The sequence below is a fragment of the Panthera leo genome, chromosome C2, assembly GCF_018350215.1.
Source record: "Panthera leo isolate Ple1 chromosome C2, P.leo_Ple1_pat1.1, whole genome shotgun sequence".
Taxonomy (NCBI): Eukaryota; Metazoa; Chordata; class Mammalia; order Carnivora; family Felidae; genus Panthera; species Panthera leo.
The window spans coordinates 46,341,907-46,365,303 of NC_056687.1; the positions used below are offsets into that span (position 1 = coordinate 46,341,907).

Sequence of the window (23,397 nt, forward strand, 5' to 3'; positions counted from 1 at the left end):
TAAATATGATTTGTCACTAGACGGAGCTAAGGCTCCTTTGAGAAATGGCTGCTTGTCCTTCTGAGTCAGGATATATACTAATAATCCTGAAAGATGTTATCATATTAGAAAGCAAGGTTGTCAAAAAGAGTTCAGAACCAACTTGAAGAGGCTTCCTTTCAGTAAGGATAGCCAATTTCATGAGAAAAATAACCACAATGGACTGGACCATGCCAAATATGCTTAAATTTATTGGTAAAATATTAAATAATAAATACTTAATAACAATAGGTGATTGTTAAATAATTATAATATACTAATTATAATAAATAACACTAAAAAAAAGTGGTCACCTTTGGAGGATAATAGCTAATTCATACTCAAACTCTGAAAACTGGTAACAAGGATTTAATTTATCTTTCCTATATGAACTACTTTGGAATAACCTAATAGTTAATAAGGGGAATTTATCTTTGTACAAAATAATACAGTGTGCATAATACTTTTTTTTGCCAAATTAAAAAAAAATAAATTAAATTAAATGGTAAAAAAAAAGCCAAAAAACAAAAAACAAACAAAAAAACAACAACAACAAAACTAAACAAGGGATGCCTGAGTGGTTCAGTCATTTAAGCGTCTGACTTCAGTTCAGGTCATGATTTCACGGTTTATGGGTTGGAGCCCTGCCTCAGGCTCTGTGCTAACAGCTCAGAGCGTGGAGCCTGCTTCAGATTCTGTGTCTCCCCTCTCTGCCCCTCCCTTGCTTGCACTCTGTCTCTCAGAAATAAACACTAAAAAAAATTAAAAACAAACAAAAAAACCTAGGCAATGGGGTGCCTGGGTAGCTCAGTTCGTTGAGCATCCGACTCGATTTCAGCTGAACTCATGATTTCACGGTTCATGAGTTGGAGCCCTGCTTTGGGCTCTGTGCTGACAGTGCGGAGCCTGCTTGGGATTCTCTCTATCCCTCTCTCTCTCTCTCAAAATAAGTAAATAAATATTAAAGAAAATAACTAGGCAATGATCATCCATGGCTGCTATTAACAGAAAAATAAAGCCAGTCAGGCATTTTGTATCTCCTGATGAAATTATACACTACTACTCATGAAGTAATTAAAAAAAAAAAAAAAAGGAAAGAGTTAAACTATATCATAACCAGTCTCAAGATTTAACTACCCTCTATACGATATGCAGGAGAGAAGAATCTGTTGAACAACACAACAGGAATGCACTCAACAAAATCCAGAATATGGGAAACTACAGGACAAATGTCCCAGGTTTGTCAACAAATAAATAACATGGAAAAAAGAATTCTTAATTGAAACAATGATCCTAATTGAAACAAATTTTTAAAATGTGAATATTTGATGACATTAAGAAATTACCAATTTTTTTCAATGTGATGATTACATTATCATTATAAAATAAGAATCATCAGTCTGAAATATTTATTAATGAAATGATAAAATTATGAAGGGGAGTAGAGAATGGGATAAAGATGAAATGAACTTGATTAGTAATAAAACTGGGTGATGGGGTCCTTGGGAATTTATTCACTGTTCTGTATATGTTTCAATAATAGCTTTTTAAAACATTATTGCTTTTAAAGGGTAATTTTATTTCCCTAATATCTGGATTGGGGGGAGGCCAATTTACTGTAACCTCTGAACGCTGATGTTAGCACCCTACATTTATTGACAACATCTCCATCTTTCTGTCACAGAGCTCATTGGAATAGTCATTGCATCAATGTTCACGCCATTGTGCTTGCAGAGGTGTCAGAGTTTGGAAATTAGTCATTAGCCCTTTTCAAGTTGCTACAATTATCACTGCAAGGATGTCTGGTTTCTTATTTTAAGTTAGTTAACCTACAGTGTAGTCTTGGCTTCAGTAGAACCCAGTGAGTCATCTCTTACATATGACACCAAGGGCTCATCTCAACAAGTACTCTCCTTAGTGCTCGTTACCCATTTAACCCATCCCCACCCTCACACCTCCCCTCCAGCAACCCTCAGTTTGTTCTCTGTATTTAAGAGTCTCTTATGGTTTGCCTCCTTCTCTGTTTTTATCTTATTTTTCCTTCCCTTCCCCAATGTTCATCTGTTGAGTTTCTCAAATTCTACATATGAGTGAAATCATGATATCTGTCTTTCTCTGACTAACTTATTTTGCTTAGCATAATACACTCTAGGTCCATCCACATTGTTGCAAATGGCAAGATTTCATTCTCTTTCAGCTCTGAGTAGTATTCCTTAAGTAAAGCACAGTGCAGATTGCCACCAGTAAGTGGGCTACTGGATTATTTAACTATCAGAGTAGTTGTGTTCTGCCTAGTTTCTGTAAAAAGATAAACAGGTTTCTAAAGAAGCCCTAAAAAAACAGCTCAAACACAGATTTCCCTGATGTCTCCAGTTTTTACATCAAATTGAGAGGCTCTCACATACCATTTGTGTCAAGATGGCTTCCTGAGTAGCCCATGTGCCTCCTATCTCTGGCTCTAAACAGCTCTATCTTGTGCCTGAATACTAGTGCATAACAGATATTACCGAAGATTTGGGGATGATGAAATGGAATTACAGCAAAGCCCCAAAAGCCACCAATTTACAAAAGAGTAACAGCTATCTCAGCTGTCCTGCCACCTCTAGCAGATTCCCTTTGGGGCTAACCAGGGTATTGTGGGGCCAGGCCTCTCTGTTCCAGGATTCCTCCAACATCTGAGTATTTGGATCTCCAAGACTCACTCAGGAAGAAACTAAATATTGTCGTTTCTGTAATATACAAAGTCATAAACTCTTCGTTGTCTGAACCTGACCTAGAAGACCAAAATCTGTTCACGTATTTTCCTAAACAGATGTGCAACTGTCTCTCTAATAGGAGTTCTGCCTCCCTCCCAAGCTAGTAAGCTGAAACTATTGCTTACCTCCCGGATAACAGGTGCTTGATCTCGTGAACTGTGAGATCATGACCTGAGCCGAGATCAAGAGTCAGATGCTTAACCCACTGAGCCACCCAGATGCCCCTCCTTACACAGTATTTCTGTTAAAACCAGAGTAGGCACTGTGACTTGTTTTATACAATGATGTAATAAAATAAGATTGTGCCAACTATGCCCATTGAAAGAGAACCAGTAGGTATAAACAAACACGTCCACAGTAAATATACCCAGAAACTAAGTTGCTTTTTACTATTTTCTTTGTGTTATAGGATGCTTATTGACTTAAAATACTGTCAGAGAGATAAACTTCCGTGCTGTGACTGATTTTTAGTCTTTGTTATGGTAAGTTAATGTACTGCAAAACTAAAAGTATAAACATACATAGAAAAGCCACTTAAATGTGCGACTTACCAATAAGCATAAAATGTTAGAAGAAGCATGAGGGGGGGCGCCTGGGTGGCTCAGTCGGTTAAGCGTCCGACTTCGGCTCAGGTCATGATCTCGCGGTTCGTGAGTTCAAGCCCCGCGTCGGGCTCTGTGCTGACAGCTCAGAGCCTGGAGCCTGTTTCAGATTCTGTGTCTCCCTCTCTCTCTCTGACCCTCCCCCATTCATGCTCTGTCTCTCTCCGTCTCAAAAATAAATAAACGTTAAAAAAAATTTAAAAAAAAAAGAAGAAGCATGAGGTGGTTTAAAAGCCATTTGGGGGGATAGGGTAATAATAATTACAGCCAACATCTCCTGAGTACATATGACGTACACTTCTAAGTGTTTCATATTAATGCGCTTAATTTGCCTTACCTCATCCAAAGTGTTTTTTACATTTAATCCAAGGAACAACTATTTCCTGGAGCTACTGTTATTAGTCCCAACTACAGTGAGGAACTTGAGAGGGTCAAGTAACTCACCCAAATCCATCTGGCTCCAGAGCCCCCATTCTTAACCACCATCCCCTAACTGCCTCTCAGTGGTAATCAATCTGTTATGAAGATCCTCTTGGTCTCTTGTTCTCTAGGGCTATATAGTTTTTGTTCTGTTTTGTTTTGTTTTGTTTTAGAGAAACAGGGAGAAAGAGCAAGTGGGGAAGGGACAGAGGGAGAAGGAGAGAGAGAATCTCTAGCAGGCTCCACACCCAGCACAGAACCCAACACAGGGCTCGATCTCACAACCGTGAGATCATGATCTGAGCCAAAATCAAGACTGAGCCACCCAGGCTCCCCTGTATGGTCTTTTATCCAAACTGTAGCCATATGTCTGCTTCTTTCTTTTTCTCTTTGCAGTTTCTCCATATTGTTGGCTCACAGTCACCTGAGCCCTCTCAACTTGATGTGTCCTTCATTGGAAAGCCAGTAAAAACTGACCAAGTTCTAATTCCAAAGTACTAGGAAAAAGATTTTGCTTAGCCTGAGAAGTCAGGAATCCCTTGCCCCTGGTGACAAATAGCTGCTAGGCTACAGAAGAAAGGCAAGGTCACACATCATAAAAATGGCTACCAGGGTTCACAGAAAGTAGTTTTGAGGGAAGTATATGGGTTAGAAAAAAGAAATCTTGTATTTTTAGACTGGTGTATGTGTTCACTGTATTGATATTCTTATTCTTTGCATGTACAGGTCCATTTGGATTAAGATCATAGGAATATTTGCAGACAGTTTACCCTTCCAGAACAAAACCTGTTTGTATTCTTCCATTACCTAACAAATGCAGAATTTACATAGACTTGAGATAGAAATCTGCATTCGTTTTCTGTGATGCCACCACAACAAACTCCCGTCAACTGGGGTTCCTAAAACAACAGAAATTGATTCTCTCACAAATCTGTAGGCCAAAGATCCAAATTCAAAGTGTCATCAGGGTTGGTCTTTCTGGAAGCTCTGAGGCAGAAATCATTTTATGCCTCTTCCTTAGCTTCTGGTGGCTGCCTGCAATTCTTGGCATTCCTTGGCTTGTAGATGTGTCACTCTAATCTCTACCCCCATCTTCACATTCCTTCTTCCCTGTATTTCTCTTCTTCTGTCTCTTAGAATTTTCACTGGATTTAGAGTCCATCCTAATCCAGTGTGATATCATCTCAATCTTTATCCTAATTATAGCTGTAAAGACACTTATTCCAAATAGGTTTATATTTTCAGGTTGTGGGTGGACATGAGTTTGGGTGTGCACTATCTGACCCACTCCAACGTCCATAATGCCTCTTTGTGACTAAGACCCTAGGAGCCGCATTTGTCCCCTCCAAATTGACTTGTTTTACCTTTACCAAACAATATGTGGTGAGCACTGTTTTAAGTATATCACAAATAATAACTCATTTTATAGTTGGTATGTATTGGTACTGTTTTTCTTCTGAGTTATCTCTCCCATGAGTGATAGGCAGACAGCCCGGCCCTCAGCAGCTGGTCCAGTGCTCTGTGCATGGTCACCTTGATAACGACTGACATGAGACCCAGCTGCAGCTGCCTGACACTGACAGTCCATGTGTTCTCTTTCTTAAAAGTAAAATATCATCTCCTAGAGAGAGCTAAGTAAAAGGTTCAGGAACCTGACAGATAAGATTTAAGATTCCTTATGTAAATATCTCCATGGAAAATAAACAGCAGGACAGTGCCCTAAGGAAAGAAAGGGATCATAATAAAGATGTATGAGCAGCCATGGCAGGAAACAGAACTGGCTGTGCCATGCCGTAAAGTCACTGTCCCACATTTCAGTAACGAGGAGCTCTCTTGGAACATGTGCCCCACCAGGTTTTTCTAGATGGCCATTTTTTTTTCTCATCTCCTCTACCCAGACCGAGAGAGCCAACTCCTAACTGAGGTGTTCAGTTGGACTGAATACTTTTTAATATTTGTTCCTTGTTTTAAAATACCATGAAGATCTATAACATAGTAATCTGGGAGCCAAATAAGAATATAGTAAATTAAATGTTATTTCCTTTTAGTGGAATTACCAATATAAGAGTTTATGTAAGACTGGAGCTACCAATTTACCTAGAAGTGATTTTTATCATCCCTGGGGGTTCAATGCCATGTCTTCGTTGTGTTTATGTCCTTCATACAGCACAGGTGAGCTGAAGTCTCTATTCCGCAGGCACTCCATAAAATATAGTGCTTCGTGATTTGCTAGAAGGATTGACTGCCAACAGATGACAAAGGTAAATTTCATAGAACAATGAATGGATAAAAACGACACATGTGATAGAATCAAGTACTTACACATGGTAAGAATATTGCCCACAACGGGAAGAACCGAAAACTGGAATCAATTAGAATGCCCTCTGTTGCAAAAACAAAGAAATGGAAAACTGCAACAATCCAGTGCATGCAGGACTACTAAGGAGGCCCACATCCTTCAGTAATAAAGGTTTGGGTCACCCTACCAGGTAAAGAATCATGACCAGATTAGGTGTTTGCTGAAGGCAAAGGGAACACAGAATAGGTAGTAGAAGGAGGTAGTTATAAATACCAGCATGACCAGTCAGAAACAGAGACTATAATGGTCATGAGTATTTATTCCTTATTATTAAAGAGCATTAATATGGAGCACTTCCTCCTTATTGTTTATCATGAATACAGCTGTATACATATCTGTGTGTATCTTTGTTTCTTCCCCTATCTTATTCCCCTATAATGTAACATAAACTGTATTAACTTTGTATCACCATTTTCAATTGATGTATATAAATGTTAATTTGACATAATAATATTTAAGTTGCAGGATATCAGAGTAAAGAGTAAACATCACTCAAGTATTATACCTCCTCTTGTGGGGAAAAGACTAGTGCATTTTTCGTTGTATGCAGGATAGTTGTACCACATTAAGCAGAATTATGACATTGTTATTGCCTTTATTTTGAGATTAAGTATAAGTTAAGGAGATGTGTATAGGTGCCAAGTTCAAAAGGGGTGGATTTGTGATGGTTACTTTTATGTGTCCACCTGACTGAGTCATGCAGTACCCATACATTCAGCTAACATTTTTTCTGAGTATATCTGTGAGGGTGTTTATTGATTGGATTATCATTTGAATTGGTGGACTCAGTAGGGTTGATTGCCCTCCCCTAGGTGGGTGGGCATCGTTCAATCCATTGAAGGCCTGAATAAAATAAAAAAACATGGGGAATTGAAACTTTGCCCCGTCTGCCCGACTGCATGAACCAGACATTGATCTTCAGCCCTCAAAGGGACTTATGCCACCAGTTCCATGGAATTCAGACCTTTGGACTTGAACTGAACTACACCACCAGTTTTCCTGGGTCTCCAGTTTGCAGACAGCAGATTGTGGAACATCTCAGACTCCATAGTCAAGTGAGATTAATTCCTCATAATAAACTTTATCATATATATTGGTTCTGTTTTCCTGGAGAGCCCTGACTAATACAAAGTATCCCTTTCTCCTACTTAATACTCCATATAGATACTTCATATAATATCTGGTCATATAAATTTGCATAGTCTGTCAACTCCAGATTGGAATAAAATCTGTTCATACATAAAATCAGTTACTTACCTTTTGGATTGGAGCAATAATAACAAAAAACATAATGGCTATTTTTTTTTTCAAATAATACCAAAGCAAGAGAAGTTATAGTTGAATAGACACATGCATACCATATTGACAGCATTTTAAATATATTCTACCTTTTTGAAAATAACTTTGGTGTCATGTATTTTTGCAATATTTCCAATTATTTTATTTGGCTTTAGAAAACACCTTTTTGTTGGAATTAACCAGACATTTGCTAATGGGGCATGTTTTTTGCTCCAAGATAGTATCAGTTAGTTGGTAGATAATTTGTCTCACCATTTTATAAAAATCGAGCAATTTAGTTTTGAAAACTATCAGCAGATCTAATCCTGATAGAGTCTTATTAAATTTTACTCATGAACTTTTCAACTTCTAATTCTCTTATTTAAAATTTACAAAAATGGGGCACCTGGGTGGCTCAGTCGGTTGAGCAACCGACTTCGCTTCAGGTCATGATCTCATGGTTTGTGAGTTCGAGCCCTGCGTTGGGCTCTGTGCTGACAGCTCAGAGCCTGGAGCCTGCTTCGGATTCTGTGTCTCCCTCTCTCTCTGACCCTCCCCCGCTCATGCTCTGTCTCTCTCTCTGTCAAAAGTAAATAAACATTAAAGAGTTTAAATAAAATAAAATAAAATAAAATAAAATTTACAAAAATGATTTCAAGAAAAAAAGGCCAAATCTTACTTAACGTATCTCTACAGTACTAACTGAATTAGAAACCCAGTAGAAATGAAATGTAAGATTTCATGATATTATATGACTGTTTTTTTTTTTTTTTTTCAAATTAGCCATGGTGCAAGAAGAAAGAATTTGCTTCCATTTTTTGCCATTAACTGCATTATCTGCCTACCCTTGATTATATTCAGGCCCTTGAGAGCAAACTGCAATTCTGGCTGAAAATAGGAAAAAGAGAAGTAGAAATTTGTAGTTTAGGACTGGCCATTCTAAAATTTCTCTGTGTTTCCCTTTTAGCAAAATATTTTCTTAAAAGATACTCATATACTTGCTTCCTCCGAGAACTTAAATTTGTTAATGATGCTGTATCTTGGGTTGGGTGAAAGCCTCCCTAAAAGGATAGAAAAGGACCACATAGAACAAAAGTCCCAGTGAAAAGCCTATCTTTGTCAATGATTTTAGCAAGGCTTGTTACCTTTCTAGGATCAGAGTTCTTACCTATAAAATAAGGAGGGGATCTGGCTCATCCATTCTGTACACCTTTCCTACCATGACACACATAGTAGATGATCATCTCATGATCTCATTTGAGGAAAAAAAAAATGGCTTAGCTCACAGACATATCCAACTGAAAACGGACTATGTCCACATAAAAAAAAAATGGTTTTATTAAAAATGTTTATATATGGGAATGCAAGCTGGTGGTGCAGCCACTCTGGAAAACAGTATGGAGTTTCCTCAAAAAACTAAAAATAGAACTACCCTACGACCCAGCAATTGCACTACTAGGCATTTATCCAAGGGATACAGGTGTGCTGTTTCGAAGGGATACATGCACCCCCATGTTTATAGCAGCACTATCAACAATAGCCAAAGTATGGAAAGAACCCAAATGTCCATCGATGGATGAATGGATAAAGATGTGTGTGTATACACACACACACACACACACACACACACACACTAGAGTATTACTCGGCAATCAAAAATAATGAAATCTTGCCATTTGCAACTACGTGGATGGAACTGGAGGGTATTATGCTAAGTGAAATTAGTCAGAGAAAGACAAAAATCATATGACTTCACCCATATGAGGACTTTAAGAGACAAAACAGATGAACATAAGGAAAGGGAAACAAAAATAATATAAAAACAGGGAGGGGGACAAAACAGAAGAGACTCATAAATATGGAGAACAAACTGAGGGTTACTGGAGGGGTTGTGGGAGGGGGGATGGGCTAAATGGATAAGGGGCACTAAGGAATCTACTCCTGAAATCATTGTTGCACTATATGCTAACTAATTTGGAAGTAAATTTAAAAAAAAATAAAAAATAAAAGTAAAAGTAAAAATTAAAAAAAAGAAACTAAAGCTGAAAACAAGAATGTTTATATAGTAGGTATTATTATTTAAAAAATCAAGATTTTATGTATTTTTTAAAAATGAGGAAAATCAAAAACACTTTCAGAGACATACAGCAAAGAGCAAGCAGATTTATTTATTTATTTATTTATTTATTTATTTAATATCTGTTTATTGTTGGTTTTTTTTTTTAACATAGCATGAGGGGCCATAATATAGTCCACTGAGAGTCAAATAAGAGGTCAGAAAATGACCTTTATTTGCATCTAGTAGAGTATCTAGTACAGTAGCCCATCCTTACCCACACTTTTGCTTTCCCCAGTTTCTGTTACCTGTGGTCAACCAGACTCCTGAAGCGGACGATGCTCCTGATGTGTGGTAAGATCAATTGGACCTTAACGCTGGGTCACCATTCCTACATCGTCATTCACCTCACTTCATCTCATCACCTAGGCATTTTATAATCTCACGTTAATACAAGAAGAGGGGTGAGTAAAATATTTTTAGAAAGAGAGAGACCGCATTCATGTAAGTTTTATTACAGTATATTGTTACAATTGTTCTATTTTATTATTAGTTATTGTTCTTCTCTTACTGTGCCTAATTTATAAACTAAACTTAATCATAGGTATGGATGTAAAAGAAAAAAATGAGCATATGTAGGATTTGGTACTACTCCCAGTTTCACACATTCACTGGGAGCCTTGGGACATATCCTTTGTGCATAAGGGGCCGGGGGGCAGCTACCCAATTATGGTTTATGTGGGCCTGTTTTGACATGACATTCCTGAAAGTATTTACAAGCTTATGGGGTAAAGTAATTGCCATTTATCTCACAAGGAAAAATAGAAATAATTCTTAAATTTTTCTTTAAAAAAATAAATTTTGATATGTTTAAGTCCTTTACTCCAAGGTAAACTAAACTGAACTGATTTCTTTATGCCAAGATATAAAAAAATCTTCTGATGTGGCTTTCTAAAAGGGTAATAGTGCAAACAGTGTGTTCTCCTTGAAGCAGTGTTTCCTGGGACAGTGGTTTAAAAAAAGCTTGTGTGCTTGTGTGATGAGAATCTGAGATTTGGAGTTGGAGACCTGGGATTTAGTCCTAATTCTGCAGCTCACTGTGTGACCTTAGCTAAGCAGGACACTGGATCTCTGAAGTCTCAGCTTCATTTTATGATAATCATGAATAATCAGCTATACATCCCAGAAATACAGTAGATACAAAAAAAGCTAGTGACTTTTTTTATAATCTATTATTTTTTTAAATTTACATACAAGTTAGCATACGGTGCAACAATGATTTTAGGAGTAGATTCCTTAATGCCCCTTACCCATTTAGCCTATCCCCCCTCCCACAACTCCTCCAACAACCCTCTGTTTGTTCTCTATATTTAAGAGTCTCTTATGTTTTGTCCCCCTCCCTGTTTTTACATTATTTTTGCTTCCCTTCCCTTATGTTCATCTGTTTTGTCTCTTAAATTCCTTATATGAGTGAAGTCATATTTGTCTTTCCCTGACTAATTTCACTTAGCATAATACCCTCTAGTTCCATTGGAAAGATTTCATTCTTTTTGAATGCTGAGTAATACTCCATTGTGTGTGTGTGTGTGTGTGTGTGTGTGTGTGTGTGTGTGTGTATGCCACATCTTCTTTATCCATTCATCCATCGATGGACATTTGGGCTCTTTTTTATACTTTGGCTATTGTCAATAGTGCTGCTATAAACACTGGGGTGCATGTGCCCCTTCGAAACAGCACACCTGTATCCCTTGGATAAATACCTAGTGGTGCAATTGCACCAGCAGTGCAAAAGAGATCCTCTCTCTCCGCATCCTCGCCAACGTCTTTTGTTGCCTGAGTTGTTAATGTTAGTCATTCTGACAGGTGTGAGGTGGTATCTCATTGTGGTTTTGATTTGTATTTCCCTGATGATGAGTGATGTTGAGCATTTTTTCATGTGTCTGTTGGCCATCTGGATGTCTTCTTTGGAGAAGTGTCTATTCATGTCTTTTGCCCATTTCTTCACTGGATTATCTGTTTTTAGGTGTTGAGTTTGATAAGTTCTTTATAGATTTTGCATACTAACCCTTTATCTGATATGTCATTTGCAAATATCTTCTCCCATTCTGTCGGTTGCCTTTTGGTTTTGCTGATTGTTTCGTTCGCTGTGCAAAAGGTTTTTATTTTGATGAGTTCCTAGTAGTTCATTTTTGTTTTTGTTTCCCTTGCCTCCGGAGACGTGTTGAGTAAGAAGTTGCTGCGGTCAAGATCAAAGAGGTTTTTGCTTGCTTTCTCCTCGAGGATTGTGATGGCTTCCTGTCTTACATTTAGGTCTTTCATCCATTTTGAGTTTATTTTTGTGTATGGTGTAAGAAAGTGGTCCAGGTTCATTTTTCTGCATGTCGTTGTCCAGTTTTCCCAGCACCTTTTGCTGAAGAGACTGTCTTATTCCACTGGATATTCTTGCCTGCTTTGTCAAACATTAGTTGGCCATACATTTGTGGGTCCTTTTCTGGGTTCTCTATTCTGTTCCATTGATCTGAGTGTCTGTTTTTGTGCCAGTACCATACTGTCTTGATGATTACAGTTTTGTAATACAGTTTCAAGTCTGGGATTGTGATGCGTCCAATGTTGGTGTTCTTTTTCCAGATTTTTTGGGCTATTTGGGATCTTTTCAGGTTCCTTACAAATTTGAGGATTGTTTGTTCTACCTCTGTGAAGAATGCTGGTGTTATTTTGATGGGGTTGCGCTAGTGACTTTTTTTTTTTTTAAGAAATGTCATTTCATCACAGAAATACAATAATAGCAATTCTCTTTTTTTTAAGGTCAAGAGTCTTTTTTTTAATGTTTATTTACTTATTTTGAGAGAGGGAGAGAGGAGAGCATGACTAGGGCAAGGGGCAGAGAGAGAATCGCAAGCAACCTCCATGCCCAGTATGCAGCCTGATGCAGGGCTTGATTGTGAGATTGCAAAATCATGACCTGAGCCCCTATCAAGAGTTGAATGCTTAACCAACTGAGCCAGCCAGGCACCATGGTAATAGTAATTCTTAATTCTAACAATGCATTCTTGATTTAATGAATAAAGAAGGTTCATTTTTAATGAGCATTTAAGTATTTTTATGTACCTGGAAACTATTCATTTTCCTCTGAAATTTTTATTTTATACCTTTGTTCAGCAAACTATAATACAAAGGTAAATGTTTTTCTGCTTTGTTCAATTCACACAGGGGCTAGTAACTTCTTAATGACAAATATATTGTTATTGGATGGTAAAATGCTATTTAGACAATTCCCTATTATTTTGCACCTCAAGAGCAGATGCTTATTCTTAATATAGGTAAAACCAACCTTCAGGCCACACCTGAAATTTCTTCCTACTGATTGGAATCATGGGAAATTTCTCAGAAGGGAAAAGTTAATGTTATTTAATGAGAACCTATTAAGCACTTACTGTAGACTTGGAAAGATTCAAGATACGAAGAAGACATTATTTTAGCCTTTAAATTTCTCATAATCTGAGTGCCACAACTTACCCTGGAGTCTAAAATTCTTCAGTACCTAATGCAAAAAAAACATTAATAACTTCTTTCCCACTCCCCATTTTTAAAACCTAATCCTGATTTAGGTACATAAGATGAAGATAATAGCTAAATAACAACAAAGATGGGCATTTACAGCAACATTCTCTATCATTTATAACCTCCTTTAGGAAATGGGATGCTCATACTTTTATTTTTAGTGTTTATTTTAGGGAGGAGGTGGGGAATGCTTATACTTTTAAGTCTTCAGTATTGTCTTAAGTGCTCGCAGATGCTATGGACATCTTTATAATGACAAGGAAAGAGTGACACAGGAAAACAAGTAAGGAAGAAAAGTAAAAAAATGTTTACTATTTTTATTCATTTTTTCAATACTAGAAAGCTTATAAAAATGGATTTTATTTTTAGTTTGATTGAGAGTTAGCAATACCTCATCCTTAAAATATTTACTCACAGAAAAATTTCTTAGCAGACAGGGGAGAAATAAGGAAAACTTGTTGAACTTTTCCAATATTATAAAGTGCATCATGATATTAGCTACTCAAAGATATCAAATCAAGGAAGAGGCTGGAAAGACCAGCAAGATATGTGTGAACTCCAAGTTGGCAGTGGTGTTAAAACTGCACTATTTCTAGCAACATATAACAAGAACCCTGAAAGAGTCATAGCTTTTGACCCAGTGATTCCACTATTAGGAATTTATCTTAAAAAAAAAAGGAAAAGCTATATATACATACTTCTGTAAAACAGTAGCATTTATAATAGCAAAGCCCTGGAAATGCTCAGTTGTGCAGCAGCATGCAATGGGTGCCTGAACAATGACAAATGATATGAGGGAATCTATGCAACTATTAACAATACAAATACACGACTGGAGAAAAGTGAATGCAAAACTATCTTAGTACAAACAACCATAAGGTAATTATGACACAATAAAGTCAATGCATGCATAAATATAACTGAAGAAGCTATCTACAGATATAAATAATTCTTTAATATGAAAGTATACTTTTACGTTTAACAGTGTAGGGAGATATGAGTTACTTACCATAAAACTCCTCTATTTAGGGTTTTCCACCCTGGGCTGCACCTGCCCGCTCCCCTCTTTGCCGCCAGCTCCCGAGCTGAGCTTCCCCGGCCAGTGGCTCTATGGGCTGCAGGAACTCCACAGTGGCCCGCAGGAACAGCTAAAGATGCTAAAAGAAGAATCGATAAGGGTAGAGGACAAGAGGAGAAACTGTGGACGATTATATGTAGGTCTAATATCTGAAGCTGTCAATATGGTATCCAATCAAACACTGCACAGAAAAATTAAAAGAAAATATCATGCCTCGGGGCGCCTGGGTGTCTCAGTCGATTAAGTGTGCGACTTCAGCTCAGGTCATGATCTCACGGTCCGTGAGTTCGAGCCCCGTGTCGGGCTCTGTGCTGACAGCTCAGAGCCTGGAGCCCGCTTCAGATTCTGTGTCTGCCTGTCTCTCTGCCCCTCCCCTGCTCATGCTCTGTCTCTCTCTGTCTCAAAAATAAATTTAAAAAACTCAAAAAAAATTTAAAAAAAAAGAAAATATCATGCCTCAATAATCAAAACCTTGTTCATTAAGATTGGGGAGGAATTTCACTCTGTGGACATCGTAGCATGCACATATAAACAGTTGACTAGTCTGCCTCCCCTCCCCACCCAAATTCTTAAGTCTGTAGTTGAAACCATAGGAACATGTTGAATGTTGTGGTGCTAGAAAGGAATTGGGTAAACGATACACGGATTTATTTAAGTGTCAGAGAATTTCTTTTGTTAGGAACTGTGTATACATTACAATATTTAAAAATAAGCCACTGAAATTTGCATGCCCTCTGCACATTTCTGATTAATTTTCTATAGTTTCTTTAGTTGAAAGAACTACATCACCAGCAATCCTTCATAGCCATTGATTCTCCCATTCTCCTTTGTGTGATCACAGCATCTTATCAAGTTAATCCTATACTATTTTCAAGGACCTGTGGATGGGGTATCTAGAAAGTTCTTAATTTGATGATGACCATGTATAGCCATTTAGTACGGCAATGTAGATTACTCAACTTACCAGGGTATTTCAATAATTAAAACATTTTTATTCCTCTTTAAAAAAAACTCATCTGTTTAAAGTGTACAATACAATGGTTTTTAGTTCATTTATAGAGTACTTTATATATATATATATATATATATATATATATATACACACTGAACTTTTCCTATTTTTCTTTTTTTTTTAACATTTATTTATTTTTGAGACAGAGAGAGACAGAGCATGAACGGGGGAGGGTCAGAGAGAGGGAGACACAGAATCTGAAACAGGCTCCAGGCTCTGAGCTGTCAGCACAGAGCCCGATGCGGGGCTCGAACTCACGGACCGTGAGATCATGACCTGAGCCAAAGTCGGCCGCTTAACCGACTGAGCCACCAAGGCGCCCCTCCTATTTTTCTTTTAAGATGAGGCAAGAGATCAGTAGATCTAATTGCCTGGGACCAATAAAAAAAAAAGGAGTCACACTCTAATTTGTTAAGAACAATATTTCATATCATTGCCATTCCATCCATGCAATGAACATAATTTCTGCCTAGTATCCAAATAGATGTCCAGTCTATCCAACAAGATTTTTAAAAAATTCAATTCCAGGTGCGTGTGGGTGATTCAGTCTGTTAGGTGTCCAAATCTTGATCTCCATGCAGGTCATGATCTCACGGCTCGTGGGTTCAAACCCCACACTGAGCTCTGCACTGACAGCACAGAGCCTGCTTGGGATTCTGTCTCCCTCCCTCTGCCGCTTCCCCATTTACTCTCTTTCTATCTCTCAAAATAAATAAATAAACTTAAAAAAAATCAAATCCAGATGGTTGCCAGAGAGAAGTGGGTGGGCAGATTGGAAAACGGATGAAGGGGAATAGGAGATATAGGCCTCTAGTTATGGAATAAAAGGTATATCATAAAGGGGATATAGCCAGTGATATTGTAATAGCATAGTATGGTGACAGATGGTAGTTACATTTGTGAGTACAATATAATATAGAAACTTGTTGAATGACTATGTTGTACACCTGAAACTAATCTATCATTACATGTCAAATATACAATTAAAAAGAAAAAAGAACACTACTAACCTAAAAAAAAAACAAAGTTCAAATTCATTGCTGGCAGTAATTTACCTCTTTATTTGCCAGCTCACATAAGGTTTGTATTCTCTCCCAACCAGGCCTACCAGTTCAAAGACACCATGTCTGCTATCAATTTGGGGGCCCAGAGCTTTGGTAAGAAGAAGGGAATAACATCATATACATTGGGTATATTCTCAAAAATAAATGTGCAATAATGGTAAACACACAACCTTTGGATCTAGACTTTGGATTTGAATCCCAGCTCTGCTATTTGTTAACTACTCGGAAGCTCGCTTGGCTAATAGTACTCACTTTCAGGGTGGTAACCAGCATGATGGATCTAAAGCACTTAGCACTGTAGGTGGAATGATGATGAGGCTCACTCACTGCTGTAATTATTATAATTATTAATCCTATTATGTTAGCTTAGACCAACATACGTGCAAGTCTTGTTTCTCAGACCACACCAATGCTGAGAAAACCAATTAAGGGGATGAGTTATTCCCAAGGAATCATTTCAATGCCCCATTTTCCGAGGACCTTCCTTGCACCACCACTCAGGCTGTTTACATTCTAGAAAGGAGGGGAGCCCCACCACCTCCTCCTTCTGCACATGCATGCGTACATGCACATCCTTGGAGCTGATCTCCATCTACAGACACAAATCTTCCTCTACCACTGATGACCTGCCCCAACAAAGTTCCATCCTTATCCCAAGCATATGGTTCTGCTTTTCCTAAACCACAGCTTTTGGGAAATTCTAAAGGCTGGTATTGTTCCTTGGGGGAATACCCAGGCACACAAGTCTGTGACTATAGAATAAAGTTAAACTTCTACTGCCTTGGCAGGAGCCCTATCAATATTTTTTTCTGGAAATTTCCACACACACACCTGCTTATGCTTGCATTTACCCGGACATTTTTGAGATGTTTCCAAAGTGCTGCCTAAGGCATTTTGGCTATAGATCCATAGTTTTCCCAGAATGGAGTCCAGGGACTGAATTGTCTGAAAAGGTCAGAGTTCTAAGAGTGGAAAGAGAGTAGGGTGCCTGGACTTGAGAGAAGCAGGTGGCAGAAAAGAATTTGCAAGTGGGAGGGGCTGCCCAGTTGTCTCATGGGAGACCTGCATGATCAAGCAATAGTGAGATTCCTAACTGTGAAGTTTCGTGTAGAATCCATTGTTCAACTTGGACAGAGAACATTTGACAGTGAGATCAAGGTCAGAAGCCCATCTCAAATTTCCACTAGGCCCCATAATTCCTTATGGAACCCTGAAATAGAAAAGGGGTCCCACCCACTCACTCCATGAATAAAATTAGATTTTCTGTCAGACAAAAATTGGATTTTCTTCTAAACTTGATGGGTGTGTGGGAGAACACATTGATTTAATTTAGAAAAAATGTTTAAAAGTTACATTTCTTTCACTTTGAATGAATGGAGTAAATCATGGTTACTTTCCTATTTCAGCTACATTTGACTTTCAAGGCTCTAGCAACTATCTTAGGCTAATTATTGAGAAGTTCTGGTAACTTCTGCTACCTTGAAAAGTTACATTCTAAAGGGATGATCTGGAAAGCAAAGACAAATTTATATACAATGGATTATCTTTTTACATTTGTATTTAAAATTTTTTTAATGCTTAATTTTGAAGGAGAGAGAGAGACAGAGTATGAGTGGGGAGGTAGGGGCAGAGAGAGAGGGAGACACAGAATCTGATGCAGGCTCCAGGCCCTCAGCTGTCAGCACAGAGCCTAACACGGGGCTTGAACTCACGGACCAAGAGATCATGACCTGAGCTGAAGTCAGATGCTTAACAAACTGAGCCACCCAGGAGCCCCTAAATTTTTTTTATGTTTATTTATTTTGAGAGAGAGAGAGAATAAGAGAGCGAGCAGGGGAGGAACAGAGAGAAAGGGGGTGGGGGTGGGGGGACACAGAATCTGAAGCAGGCTCCAGGCTCTGAGCTGTCAGCACAGAGTCCTATGCAGGGCTCAAACCCATGAATGGTGAGATCTTGACCTGAGCCAAAGTCGGACGCTTAACTAACTGAGCCACCCAGGCTATTTGTGAATTCTGAAAAAAACTACAAGAGGCGATATAAACATAGTGCAGAAAACAAGACCTTTGGAGGCAGAAAAACAAGCTGTGAGACCATGGACAATTTGCTTACTTCCTCTCAGGCTCAGCATTTTGATCTATAAAATAATGATATTGAGAATATTTTCCATCTGGTTATGGTGAAAAAGAAAATGAATGCACACTTAAAAGCACAAGTCCTTAAATAAATGCTCATTTATCCTCTACTCTAACCACAATTGGCTTCTTTATGATTGCCTTTATTTTTAAATAAGTTTATTGACATATAAGAAAAGTACACCACAAGCATAGAGCTTGATGAATTATAACAGCAGGAACACATGCATAAAATCACCATGAGATTAAGAAATAGAACACAACTAGGGTCAGGGAAGCCTCTCCTGTCCAATCCCAGTTGTTATTTCCTCTACCTCCTCCCATAATATAGCCACTACCTTACCTCGAACGCTATCATTTAGTTTCTCATTTGTTTGATTTAGATTTTATTGTGATAAGGACACAACATGAGATATATCCTCTTAAATTTTAAGTGGACATTGTTGGCTATAGATACAATGCTGTAGTGGATCTCTGGAACCTACATATCTTGCTTAACTGACACATTTTGCCTATTGATTAAACAAACCATCATTTAGTTTGGTCTGATTTTTAATGTAATAGATATTGAACCATAGAGTATGTATCAGCATTCTTTCACTTACATTGATAAAATTCATTCATAGTTTGCATTAAATGGAAGTTTTTTCCTGTTCATTGCTACAGAGTTTTTCCATTGTTTGAATATACCACATCATATCCATTCTTATTCTGGTGAGCGTTTGTGTTGTTTCCAGGTTGGGGTCATTGTGAATAGCGTTGTGGTAATTTGTACTGACGGGCATGCATTTCTGTTGGGAGTATACATAAGGGTCAGATTGTTGGGCCATAATGTATCTATATGAACAGCATCTGAATATGTGAATATCCTGCCAGTTTTCCAAAGAGACTGTGACAATTTTCTACCTCAAAAGCAGTATGAGATTTCCCATTGTTCTACATCTCTGCACTTGGTATTGACAGCTGCTTCTTTTTTAATTTAGCCATTCTGTGTGGGATAGATTGTTATCTTGCTGTGGACACTTCCCTGACAACTACTGAAGCTGAACACCTTTTCACACATTTGCTGACCATTTGGCTATCCTTTTTTGTGAAGTGCTTGTTTAAAAGTCTTTTTGAGCATTTTTGTATTGGGTTGTCTTTCTACCCATAAATTTGTTTAGTAGTTCTTTATATACAGTCTTTTAGCCTATTTGCAGTATTAATGGTGTCTCTGATGAAAACAAGTTTTAAAGCCTAATGTATGTCAGTCTCATCCTTTCTAGTTAATGCTTTCATGATGCTAAAGAAATTGTTTCCTACCCCAAAAACTATGCAGATATTTTCCTATGCTTTCTTTTAGAAGTGTTATTATTTTTGTGACTTTCATATTGGTCTAAAGCTACCTGGAAACTGTTTTTTTGTGTGTGTGTGTGATTTGAAACAGAGATTAAGATTCACTTTTTTCCTACATACATATATCCAATTGAGTCAGCACCATATATTTGTAAAAAAATATTCTTTCTCACTGTTCTGCAGAGCCACTTTTCTTACCAATCTATTGGGCGTGTGTGTGTCTGGATTCTCTAAGTCTGTTCCAGTTGTCAACTGCCTATTCTTAACTATTCTAATATTATAGTAAGTATTATAAGTGTTCCAGTTATTTTCCTTTTCTTCAGGATTATCTTACCTCTTCTTGGCCCTTGCACTGCCATATGCATTTTAGCCTGCCAATTTTTTCACAAAACGTCTTGGGCTTTCATTGGAATTGCATTAAATCTATAGGTTAGTTTAGGCAGTATTTTACATATTTAGTATGTTGAGTCTCCAAACCATGAATACTGTGTTTCTTCCATTTGTTTGTATCTTCTTTATTATCAATAATGTTTTGTAGTTTTATAGAGAGAGATTATAGCTTTCGTTATTTTTAGCTAGATTTTACTATTATGATGCTTTTGGAAATTTTAACTTCTCAAATTTTTATTTGTTCTCAGTATTAAGAAACATAGATTTGGTTTATACTACCCAAAGTAATCTACACATTTAAGGCAATCCCTATCAAAATACCACCATTTATTTTTCACAGAGCCAGAAAAAAAAATCCTAAAATGTGTATGGAACCAGAAAAGACCCAAATAGCTGAAGTAACCTTGAGAAGCAAAGCTTGTAGGCATCATAATTCCAGACTTCAAGTTATATTACAAAGCTGTGGTGATTAAGACAGTATGGGACTGGCATAAAAATAGAGAAGTAGATCAATAGAACAGAATAGAAAACCCAGAAATGAGCCCACAACTACAAAGCCAATTAATTTTTGACAAAGCAAGAAAGAATATCCAATGGAAAAAAGGCAAATGGTGTTGGGAAAGCTGGATAGTAACATGCAGAAGAATGAAACTGGACTATTTTCTTACATCATACACAAAAATAAATTCAAAATGGGTGAAGGACCTAACATGAGAGAGGAAACAAAACCTCTTTGACATCTGCTGTATCAACTTCTTACTAGACACATTTCCTGAGACAAGGGAAACAAAAGCAAAAATAAACTATTGAGACTTCATTGAAATAAAAAGCTCCTGCATAGCAAAGGAAACAATGAAACTAAAAGGCAACCTTCGGAATGGGAGAAGATATTTTCAAATGACATATCTGATAAAGAATTAGTATCCAAAATATATAAAGAACTTCTAAAATTCAACACCCAAAAAACAAATTATCCAGTTTAAAAATAGGCAGAAGACATGAAGGCATTTTTTCCAAAGAAGACATCCAGATGGCTAACAGACGCATGAAAAGATGCTCAACATAACTCATCATCAGGGAAATACGAATCAAAACTGCAATGAAGAGCACCTGGCTGGCTCAATTGATGGAGCGTACAACTCTTGATCTCAGAATTAGGAGTTTGAGCCCCATGTTGGATGTAGAAATCACTCAAAAATAAAATCTTAAAAAATAAACCCTACAGTAAATTATACATCACCTCACACCTGTCAGAATGGCTAAAAATTAACAACACAGGAAACAGTAGGTGTTGGCGAGGATGCAGAGAAACGGGAACCTTCTTACACTGTTAGTGGGAATGCGAACAGGTGCAGAACTCGAAAACAGTATGGAGCTTCCTCAAAAAGCTAAAAATAGAACTACCCTACGACCCAGCAACTGCATTACTAGGTATTTACCCAAAGAATACAAAAATACTGATTCAAAGTGATATATGCACCCCCAATGTTTATAGCAGCATTATCAACAATGGCCAAATTGTGGAAAGAGCCCAAATGTCCATAAACTGATGAATGGATAAAGAAGAGGTGGTATATATATATCCATTATGCACACACACACACACACACACAAACACACAATATATATAATATATGTAGCTATGTAATGGAATGTTAGTCATCGAAAAGAATGAAATCTTGCCATTTGCAACAACATGGATGGAACTAGAGAGTAATATGCTAAGCAAAATAGGGCAGTCAGAGAAAATAAATACCATATGATATCACTCATATGTGGAAATTAAGAAACAAAACAAATGATCATAGGGGAAAAAAAGAGACAGGCAAACCAAGAAACAGACTCTTAATTATAGAGAACAAACCAATGGTTACCAGAGAGGAGGTCGGTGGGGGCATGGGTTAAATAGGTGCTGGGGATTAAAGAGTGTACGTTTTGTGATGAGCACTATGTGTTGTATGTAAGTGTTGAATCACTAAATTGTACACTGAAACTAATACACTGTGTATTAACTAACTGGAATTTTTTTAATGTTTATTTATTTTTAAGAGACAGAGAGACAGAACATGAGCGGGGGAGGGGCAGAGAGAGAGGGAGACACAGAATCCGAAGCAGCCTCCAGGCTCTGAGCTGTCAGCACAGAGCCTGACGTGGGGCTCGAACTCACAAACCGTGAGATCACGACCTGAGCCGAAGCCAGACGCTTAATCGACTGAGCCACCCAGGCGCCCCTTAACTAACTGGAATTTAAATAAAAGCTAAAAACAAAACAAAAAAGAAATAGCAATTTGGGTATATTGGCCAGTATCCAGTAATCTTACTACACTTATTGCATTCATTAATTTTAACAGTTCTCCTGTAGATTGTGGGTTTCTTTACATACACTACCATTTATTTATCTCTTCCATTCCAATGCTTATTACTTTTTTCTTGACATGCTGTATAAGCTAGTACCTCAAGAATAATGTTTAACAGAAGTAATGGTAGCAGGGATTCTTATTTTATTTATGAACTTAGGGAAGATGTTTCAATATTTTACCATTAAGCATGATATTTGCTATAAGTTTCTTTAGAGATAATTTTTATCACATAAAGTACATTCCCTTCTATTACTAGCTTATAAAGAATTTTTATGAATAACATTGAATTTAATCTCTTGCATTTTTTGTCTCTATAAAAATGATTATATGATCTCCCTTCTCTATTCGGTTAATGTAGTGAAATCCATGGGTAGATTTTCTTTGTTGAACTAAACTTGAGTTCTTGGAATACAGCTGTACCTACTCATGATGTATTGTCCTTTTATGCATCTTTTTGCTAATATTTTAATTAAGATTTTTGCAACTAGGACCATAAGCAAGATTATCCTTTATTATTTTTGTAAGTCTTACTCAGTTTTGATATTAAAATTCTACTGATCTTATAAAGTGAATCGGGAAGAGTTACCTCTTTTTTACTCTCCAGAAGAGTTTAAATGGTCTTATTTCTTCTTTATTGGGAAGAATTTCCTACTAAAGCCCTGTGGGCCTAGAATTTTATATTTTTCAGGAAGGATTTTAATCACAGATTCAAAGATCTCACTTTTAAATTTTTTTAATGTTTATTATTTTTGAGAGAGAGGTAGAGAGAGTGAAAGCAGAGAGAGAGGGAGATAGAGAATCTGAAGCAGGCTTAGGCTCTGAGCTGTCCGCACAGAGCTCAATGCAGGGCTCAAACTTGCAAACCATGAGATCATGACTTGATCTGAAGCCGGATACTTAACCAACTGAGCCACCCAGGCGCCCCTCAAAGATCTAATTTTTTTAAATAGACATAGGATTATTTGTACTCTCTATT

The 23,397-nt window shown here is 37.4% G+C and overlaps 1 protein-coding gene across 1 annotated transcript in view; it reads left to right on the forward strand.

Moving 5' to 3' along the window:
- The window catches only part of LOC122229256 (soma ferritin-like), a 28,383-nt gene extending 18,451 nt beyond the window's left edge, over positions 1-9,932 (forward strand). Inside the window, exon 5 of the mRNA XM_042954341.1 lies at positions 9,788-9,932. Coding sequence (XP_042810275.1) covers positions 9,788-9,847 — 60 coding nt within the window. The 3' untranslated portion in view covers positions 9,848-9,932. The remainder of the gene's footprint in view (positions 1-9,787) is intronic.
- Positions 9,933-23,397: the final 13,465 nt, after the last annotated feature.